Source organism: Montipora foliosa, chromosome 12, assembly GCF_036669935.1.
Source record: "Montipora foliosa isolate CH-2021 chromosome 12, ASM3666993v2, whole genome shotgun sequence".
NCBI lineage: Eukaryota > Metazoa > Cnidaria > Anthozoa > Scleractinia > Acroporidae > Montipora > Montipora foliosa.
In genome coordinates, this window is record NC_090880.1 from 15,547,743 (window position 1) to 15,557,742 (window position 10,000).

At 39.8% G+C, this 10,000-nt stretch overlaps 1 protein-coding gene across 1 annotated transcript in view; it reads right to left on the bottom strand.

Annotated features, from left to right (window-relative positions):
• The window catches only part of LOC137979930 (atlastin-2-like), an 18,751-nt gene that overhangs the window by 4,773 nt on the left and 3,978 nt on the right, over positions 1-10,000 (bottom strand). The window contains exons 3-11 of the mRNA XM_068827247.1: positions 9,930-10,000; positions 9,250-9,354; positions 8,834-8,884; positions 5,720-5,776; positions 4,431-4,662; positions 3,715-3,842; positions 3,124-3,180; positions 2,483-2,554; positions 129-560 (exon numbers count right to left, since the gene is read on the bottom strand). The exon at positions 9,930-10,000 is cut by the window's right edge and continues 67 nt beyond it. Of these exons, the coding sequence (XP_068683348.1) occupies positions 129-560; positions 2,483-2,554; positions 3,124-3,180; positions 3,715-3,842; positions 4,431-4,662; positions 5,720-5,776; positions 8,834-8,884; positions 9,250-9,354; positions 9,930-10,000 (1,205 nt within the window). The remainder of the gene's footprint in view (positions 1-128; positions 561-2,482; positions 2,555-3,123; positions 3,181-3,714; positions 3,843-4,430; positions 4,663-5,719; positions 5,777-8,833; positions 8,885-9,249; positions 9,355-9,929) is intronic.

Consider the following 10,000-nt stretch of genomic DNA (forward strand, 5'->3'; position numbering starts at 1 on the left):
CCTTGAGTCACAATACAAACAACTACCAACAAAATCCCCAGTGACTTGCTTGAACAACCCAATGAACTAAATGCAAAAACGGGACGTTTTAATGAAGTCAAGTTCCCCCTTACCACAAACAAACTCACCTCATCCCAGATAAGTTCCGCAACGTGATCCAACTTAGCGCCAAATTCCCTAAATTCCCCACTGAATCGAATATAAGCCCACACTACAATGGCCAGCAGTCCAGCCCAGATCACAAGATTGCACATGCGCACAAATGACATCAAGCCCAGTGATCCAAAAACACTTGAGAAAAAATAACCGAGAACCACTACAGTGAAGAAAACAGCGGGAGTTCGAGCGGCATTAAATATGTTTTTTCCGTCATTAAGCTTCTCAAAGTTCTCAAATGCTTCGTTGATCTCTTTCACAAGCCTGTCTAAGTATTCCTTGCTAAATTCACTTCCACCCATCTTGCGAGTACCCTGAAATATGGCTAACGAAACTTCCCTTGCTTCTGAGTGTTTTTTCTCAAGTTCGTGTGGCGCCAGGTAGGGCGTGTCACCACCACACAGCTAGAAAAAAAAACAGTAATGTATTATGGGACAGAATATTGGAAAACGTATCGAAATAAATTGAGTTTAGCGTGTACTCGGTCTAAAGCTCTGTTTTTGAACCTCTTCCAAAACTTGTCTTTTGATGTGGCTAAATGTAATTTAGGCAAAGTTAAGCCGGCGCCAATGCGGTCAGCGGTTTTGTTCTCAAGGTTACATCATCTGTGGAGTGATCCAGAGGCTTATTGCCCCGTGGCTTTTGAGCCGATTTTTGCGGATCTTCTGTTTAGATGCATGTATTTAGCAAACATTTTCCATCCCTTGCTGCCTTTTCTCAGCATGAAGTCAGGTGAGTACGTTCCACTGAATATCCTTCAGTGTACCGGTACTTGTAGGTAGCTGCATGCAGGGGTGGTTCTCGCTCACGGGGTTGCCATGGATACCTCCCTGGTAGGACTGAACTTACTCAGGGTCTCCACCAACATTTAAGGCACCAGTTCCCAAGCTATTGGTGATGAGTTTAATAAGAGACAGATCCATTCTTTGCAATTGCTCAGTATCATTAACAATTATTCCATGAGCGCGCGTTGGATACGAGATGGTAAATAGCCAACGAGGCGCGAAGCACCGAGTTGGCTATAACCAGTCTCATATCCAACAAACGCGAATGGAATAATTGTTTTATTAACTTCCTTAAACTCCAGAAATCGAAAAACCTTGATGAGAACTGATGTGATGTTGTGGTCAGACAGACGCAGGCTCATCACAAAAACATTTCTTACCTTTTCGCATAGTTCTTAAGGTCGGAATTGATCCAAACTTTCCACAAAAAGGTTGCTTTATTCAGAGAGAAATTTTGCTTTCCGGCAAAAAAACTTTTAGCTTAGCAACGCTTAGCGCAATCATTTACCATATAAGGTCAAAATAAGGTATATGAGCTGATAACCGAGATTGAGTGAACCAATCAGAGCACGCGAAATGCATTATCCGAGGTTGAGAATAAATCCTTTATTGACCAAGATTGTTCGGTCAAGATGACTGGATAGTGGCCTCGTTCTTTTTTTGCGTGTTTATGGACCTCGACTTCGTCTCGGTCCATAAACACGCAAAAAAAGAACTTGGCCAATATCCAGTCATCTTGACCTCACGCTTGGTCAATAACCCATACTTAACGGTTGGACTGGATCTAGCATGAAATGGAGGCTAATGCGGGCAAGTTAATTTGCATTTGAAAAGATTTGGGCGCCTTAGCCTCCATTCCATGCTAGATTCAGTCGAGACGTGAGAATTCGAAAATGGTCTATCTAAGCAATTGTCTCTTAATTCAGGAGGCTTCAACGGGATTCGAACTCACGACCTTCGTGATGCCAGGAGGCAGTGTGGCAGTGTGGCCCAGTGGAGGAGTGTGTGGCCCAGTGGAGGAGGCAGTGTGGCCCAGTGGTTAGAGCGCTTGCCTTGAGATCCGGACATCCCGGGTTCAAGACCCGTTCTAATCACTCGTTGAATTTGTTCCTGCTAGTCCCTGGTTCAACTTCCCAGCTGCACTTGTAAATAGCCAACTGGTTTGCCTCCGGCCAGTTGGGATTCTTAACAGTTGTAGTTGTTGTGTTCTGTTGTTTCGTTGATTGTGTTTCATTGGCCTTGAAAAGCCCCTATGGGGGAGCGGTCAATTAAGTATGTATTGTATTGTATTGTATGCCGGTGAAATGCGCTGCCAACTGAGCTACGAAGCCACCCAGTAGGGAGGAGGTCAATTTGTTTGGCTCATGTGTTACGGTGAAAGGACTCGACGAATGATGGAAATGTATGTCTTTGAAGAGCGGTTTGTACACGAAAAAGAGAAACTTCATCAAGTTCTGTTGAAACGCGCCAGTCTTTGCTTCCCACGATATCTTTCTTGAGGAAGGAATGCAAGAGCAGAAAAGTCTGCGAAAAAAACTTACTTTTTCCATGCGTTTTGTATAGGCATCTTTTGAACTTGCAAGGGCAGCTAGGTTATTGGCTTCAGCTGTAGCCTGAAATGGTGAATTAAGCATAGAGCGGTTTGTCTCCATCCTTTTTGATTGGCCAAAGTAATTACTTTGGTTTTGGTTTCACGGCACTCCATTGAAACACGCTCTTTTATAATAATAACGTGGAAGAGATGATATTTTTGGATGCTGGTAACTGGCAGGTCGAAGGAACTTGCAAAGAAGAATTCTCATTTTTTTCCAAGTATCCATGAGTCACCATTGACAAAATATCATCTCTTCTTTTCGTCTTCCGGGATTAACAATTTCCATCTTAGTCGTTCACTTCAGTGATAACAACGATTATAATAATAATGATGGTGATGACCGGGGAATTCCGTTGGAGAGATGGGAAAAAGTTAATCCAGTAACAACAAATAACAACAACAATGATAATGAAAAGAAGAACACTATAATTTAGCAATCAATGACTAATACACTATTGTTTTCACCATGAATGGTTTGTTATCTTGGAGATTTGATTCGGTATAGCTAGGTTCTTGTACGTACAATTTACTGCAAATGGGCAATGGCAATTCCACTGTAAAAACAAATACAAGCAAACAAAAACTTACCAGTAACATAGACTTGGGCTGAGGCAATTCTTCACCCTGGAAAATCTTCATGTAAGCCTGCACCAAACAAATAAATCGTGTTAATATTTTAATTTTCAAAATAACCTCATGCTTCATTGATGGTGTTCCCAGACAAGCTAATGGCAGCAGTGGTGGTGGTCTCAAACGTTTCCCATAGATACTGGACTTCTTTTCTAAAATGCAAACACTTTATAGTTTGGGATTAGTCACATGGTGCTTGTCGCAAAAAAGGAAACACAAAATATGTAGGAGGATCTGTGTTACATTATTGATGACTGAAATTAACCCAACTGACTCCAATTTGAATAACGTTAAGAGGAGTAAATGGACAAAGATAAATTTGTTCACAAGGTCTTATGCATACTTAAAAGAGAAGAGTTCTTTTACGAAGGGTCCAGTCTTTGTGTTCTGCGTGTCTAGTTTGGATGTTTGGGTGCCCAACCACTGAGCAACAGGAAACCCACGTTAAGATGCTATACACATGTACACCTAAATACTGCTGGAAATCAAATCTTTGCTTTTTTAAGGAATTACTTGCAATTAGAAAATGAAACCCTTAATAAGACTCACCTTAAAATACTCTAAAAGTCCTCTGCAAGTCACCTCTCCACCATTTATACTCTTAACTACGAGTTTCTCTGACGACAGAACTGATGGTGTGAGTTCTCTAAGCTGTGTCTTGAAATCGTCATCGATATCTGGCCAAATATAAATATACATGTACTAGCCTGTTGGCATTAGCCACTATGAGATTTGGCTGAAACAAATACACCACATGGTCAGCTTGAGTATGGGAAGCAGTTTGTAGCAAAATTTAATCCTTGAACTTTATGTTTAATCCACCAAATATTAGTTCAAACCAGTAAAACGTCATTCAGTCCATAATCTACCAAATAGGACAATCACATGACTTTTGGAGGGCATATAGTTTATTTGTGGCCCGAGTAGCATTATTTGCTCAAGCGGAGCAAAAATGCAAATGATGCTACAAGGCATTTTCAGCCCGGGCACACCTCTTCTACCAAGCATGCTGACAATAATCCTAAACCGATTCCAAACCAGTATAGAATTCCTTTTTAAACAATAGTCAGCTAATTTACACATCTTTACTTCTTTTGTTCTTTTATTATTTTTATCTCGCCCTTTCATGCATATATTTTATCATCCTGCCTTCCATTTTATCTGTTGAAGGCTGTAGATCAACCCCCGAAAGCTCATGACGATTGTTCTTTTTTGAATTTTCAGCCACCTAACGTTTTTCTGGTATTTTGATTAAATTCACTGACCTTTCAGACTTCCGTCAAATGCTGGATTTGTGGCTACTTTTAGACCAGGATGAGGCATCAAAAAACATCCAATATCATTGAAGCATGACTTGATGTGCTTCCTAACTTGCATCAGCTCTGAATGCTGTTTTTCAGTCATACGCAAGCGTTTCTCTAGGATCAGACTTCCACCTTCAGACCCATAAGGTGCCTCATAAGGAAAACTCCAGTCTCGCACAAGGAAAACCAACCTCTGCAAAATTCAGATTGTGACTGAGATCACATGTGACCATAAGTATGATTGATTGGGCGTTTTTGTTCAATTTTACTGTCAAATTCAAATCATTATTAAAAACTGAACTACAGATGTCAGATTTCTGGCATTTTCATTGGCTCGCCGGACACAGGCTATCAGTTCATATACCTGCTGCACCTAATATGGTCAAGGAACGCGTTAGCAGTAAGTTTTTTGCACCTCTGAGAAAAAATGGCTGTTTTGGACCAGAATTGAACGAGGCACAAATCGATGCTCCAGTGGAAGAGTTGCTGATCCAGGAGTTTTTAATAAAACAATATTATGCTACTCTGGCTTGCTGGATATAAAATGATTATAACCAACTTGGCGTGTTATCTATCATTTCATATCCAGTGCACCCTAATAGAATAATAATGCTAAATATTTAGTAGATGCTGATTTAGCTGTGACCAAGCACAGTAAAATTCCACATCAGCAAACCAAATACAATTATCTATTGCTGCTTTTGGTTTTTTTCTCACACCTACACTGCAACTGGCTTCCTCCTAGCAACACAGCACCAGTCCAAAAAGACTAATATAATAGGATGTTTACAAGTTTTCCAAATTTGACAATCACACGCACATGCACTGTTTCCCCACATGTAGGTTACCAATTAAAATTATTTGGATTAGCTCATGATGACCAAACTGGACTGTCAAGTTGACACACTTTTGGCCAGTCCTGTACAAGTTTCAAGAAAAGAAACTTCACCAAGCTAATCCACACTTACCCGTAATGATCAACAGTAAGAGTGAAACATTTGGAAATGTGCAGCGTGGGTGGATTCATTTTACAAAGTTCTTTGTTTGTGGCAATTCCTTTCTACATTCCATCAAGAAGGTACTGTACACGTACAGAATTAATATTACCAAAGAATAATTAACTTATTATGATAAATGCATATGCATGATGAGGAAATTTATCTTAAACAATGATACATTTTCAACACTCTGAACTAAAAAGGATTAAAAAGTATATATACATATCAAACCTTGAGACCTTTGTAGCTTACCTGGAAGGGTCTGATGTTGCCTTCCTCCATGGCCAGTTTGCCATATTCTGTAAAAAGCTGCCATAAATAAAACACTACAGTTCACAAAAAATTAAATACATGTAGAAGAAATGAAAAACATAATTATAATTATGCACTTTCCTATTTGCAGGGTTCGTACGCTTTTTTCAACCAAAAATTCAAGGACTTTTCAAGTACTTTCAATGACACATTTTCCATTTTTCAAGGACTCCATGCACTGCAAAATCAAGCGATAAGCAGCTGTTCATATAGCTAGTGTGCGCCGACTCTCCCATGCTCGAAATGTCAACATCCTTCCTGCACACAATGCATCGTGCCTTGTGTTTGTCACCCTTGACTTCGCGTAGCCACTCTTTGTACAGTGGTTTCTGAAGCCACAAGTCGATGAAAAACACACTTTCCCATTGTTGTAAATCTTTTATTAGTGAAACAATAGACGAACAAACAACACCCATGCAAACAACAGGAAGCACTCGAGGCACATGGCTTTTCGCGGAAAGAGCGAAGACTACAAAACATTTCATTGGCTCTTAGAATTACAGACATTGAACCAATCAGAGCAATGAATATAACAAAGAACAGGAAAATGTACTCGGCCCTTGATGGACGTTCGGAGAGTTGTAATCATCGTTTTTATTTGTTTTTTTGTTTTTTTACTATTATGTGTTGCTAATGTTCTGCCAGTAGCATATATTTTCATAAGGCACTCTAGAATCTAGGATGGATGAAATTAGCTACAAGTTTCAAGGACTTTCCAGCAATGACTGCAATTTTCAAGGACTTTTAAGGCCTCGAATTTTTATTTTCAAATTCAAGGACTTTCAAGTACTTTCAAGGTGCGTGCAAACCCTGTATTTGGTTTACATTGTGGTCACAAAGCACCCCCTCCCCCCAGCTTCCAGGTAAATAAATAATATTATTGCTATCACACTTGTGTTTATGCTAAAACCTTTATCAAATAGTTGAACCCTTGCTAAAGCCTCAACACTCTGACCATGGATGATTTCCTGAACTTAACAATAGTTGTGCTACAAGCAAAGTAAGAGGCTATATAATCATTTTCGTATTTAGTTCATTCAATTAACAACTGCCTTCAATTTGGTTGTACTGAGCCCAAGAGTCTATGCCAAAAAAGCAATACATGAATACCTGCTTAATAGTTCCTGAATGGCCATATAGCAGCAAATTTTGGCCATTTTGCAGTTATCTCCCTTACAGTTTAATCCCTACGCCAGGGAGGTTTTCAAGTTGCCTAGAATTTCAGATCTACTGATAGAAGGTCCGGGCCTGAGAACCACCTATAGAAAGAAGAAAGCTGTGTTCTCGGGTTGCTCAGCTTTGGCCATCCTGGCACTTTGTTTAGATTTTGCACATTAGGCATTGCGGTGTAATAATCTGATGTGGTACAGTTCACTTTAACCTTCTTGTTGGATATCCTTGATGCTGGTTTATTTGTGATTGGAAATCAAGAGCATGAGGCTGCATGGTTCCTACTGATAGGATGTACTGGTAGTCTTCAACTATTTGGTGTATCGGGATGCAAGTGAGCCATGTGCCAGTGTGCACGGCACCATTTGGTCAAGGTTTCAAGTTTTTTGAAGGTGCGTGCAATAGTGCACTGGAAACCTTTTGGTCAGGGTTTCCTGTGTTTGAAAGTGGTGCACAATTGTGCGCTTGACACTGTTCAGTGGGGGTTTTCCCACGTTTGGAAGCAGTGGGTAATTGGGTGCTTCATGGAGTTTGGTGTCTATTTGTGTGTGACTCTTTCCTCAATTCTCATCAGTTTCTTTCAGATGTCTTCGGAGCAAGCCCTTGGCATTCAGAGCTCAGCTCTGTGAAGGACTCCCATCTCCAGCTCTTGGTTCCAGATGTGGTTAATTTACAGTTTGTTGCCAAGGCTCCCGCAAAACTGCCCCAATAGAGCCTTCGCTGGCTGTGATGACGTACTTGGGCTCTCTCCAAATTTGGCATTCCAGTATAAAATTTCCACAGCATGAGCCACTCCACTTAGTGCTGTTCTTGAATGACCTGATGAAAACTGCCAAGGAGAATTGTCCTGGCTTTTCCAGTTTACAGGTGTGGTTTACAGTATCGCACTTGTCAACAGGATCAGTCTGGCTACACCCATCAGGCCAAAGGAATCATTGTCTTTAGAGCTAGATCAGGATGATGCTACATGGACTCATTATATTATGAATAGCAGTCTTGCAGTTATTCCCTTTCTTTTTGCATTGTTAGTGCATTTTGCTGGTTTTCTCCAGGCAGATGAAATATTAAGAATGAGTATTTCGGATATTTCTATTTTCCTGCTAGTTTCTTTACCTAAGAGGAAATAACATTAGGGGCAAGCGTCGTATCTTATTTGGTCTAGCAAGGTCACCTGCCGAGTTATATATAATCTCAGGGAAGTTACAGGTATTAACTCATTTTACAAAAGAGCGATGGCAGTTTGCCTCAAGTTAGTTAAATCTAAGTCAAATGAAAAGTTTCATGACGGCAAGGGTATCTCATACTCAGCTACAAGAGATTAATTTAGGAAATTTCTTAAGCATTTTGTCTCAGACATCATAGCCAATGGACTGCATAGTTATAGTACTAAGTCTGGAGCCGCATCAAACCCTAGCTTTAAATCTGTTAGTGATGGTTTACTAGGCAGACACAGGGGCTGGAGGAGTTCGGCATCAAAAATATGTATATATCAATTATCAAGTATTGGATTTGCCTCAAGTTTCTCATTGTTTGGGTATTTAGTTGTCTTCCTTCATTCGCTGGGAGAGAAGAGAGCATGCCTCGGCCCCAGACAAGATTCCCTCCTATGAGGGGGTTCTTTCTGGACCCACTGAAACCTCTCTTGATTTAGTTTTTTTTGTGATGTGTAAAATTTAATGTATGTCTACGATTTGTGTTATATTAGGAATGTTGTTATGGTTTAGTTATTTTAATAGCATTTAAATGTTTGTTACAGCCGCTTAATTAATACCAACCATTAAAACAATATTCTCAATGTTTTTGCCTGTGGTGTGTGAATTCCAGAGATTTGAGCAGAATCCTTATTACGGTGACGAGCTTTAAAGATAGGTTGAATTGTACTACCTGGAGATGCTGTAGATCATCCTCTTGTATGTTCTGTGTCAAGTTGTAAACCTGTTAAAACATTAGGTACCTAATTCAGTATGGCAGTGGTCATTGGCATCCTTTATCAAGATCGGCAAATTTAAACAGTGTAACGCATTGCGACAAGAGCACAGAACGTGACATTTTTTCAAATTAAATTTGAACTCTTTTGTCTGCACATACAACCAATATATGTCATAATTTATATGCTTCATGTATATATTTTTGTGCAAGACAAAAAGTGAATTTAAGATCTGTTTGCTTCAATACTTACATGTACCCTTTAGCCTCCTCTTCTCCCCACTTGTGTTTACTCTCCTCCCTGCATTCTGCCACTAAACCTTCAAATTCCCTGCAGTTCAGTCCCCCATAAATAATCTCCTTAAAATTCATACCTGAGTGGAACTGGTCATGGTGCTGAGAGCAAAGATAGTCGCACAGTCTTTTACAGTAGATGAGCTATCAAATGCTCCTTGAGTGTCCATCAGCAGTACAGCAATCTATAGATGTACATTTGTACAAAACAAAGCAATTTCACTATTTTATTGGTTGAAATGTAATTTATTGTTTATTAAAATTACTCTCTTCCCTGACATAGAAAACATAATTATTTTCTTATTTCCTTTTATACATTAAATTTAACATGAAATACACAGTTAACATCACGCCAAATCCAGCTGTCAAATTACTGTCATTGCTGTCACGCAACTGTGCTGAGGGAGGAACGGGGGAGGACAGGGTAAGAATCTGCAAAGATTTGCTTGAGAAGCAGTAAGAGATGCACAAAGATCAGCTGAATGCAATGGTGCATAAAGTGAGAAGCTACAAAGCCCCTTACAAACCCCTGAGGGCCATCCTGCAGGTCCGTTGGCCAGACACGTTTGTTCGACTCTAACTTTGCTTAAATCTTATTTAGCCGGATATGATTATTCTGATTTTCTTTTAAAACACACTGTAACACTCTTTGATGTCATGAAAGTAACAGGCCCTGTGGACAGGTTTCTTCTTGTACTTACAATTAATATATTTTATGTTAGGGGCCCTAAAGTTAAATTACAATTCTACATAAACCCACCTCTTCACCATTGGGCAAAGTTTTAATGTATGGTTTGCTCCAAATGAGGATACCAGTGGTATCTCTCTCTG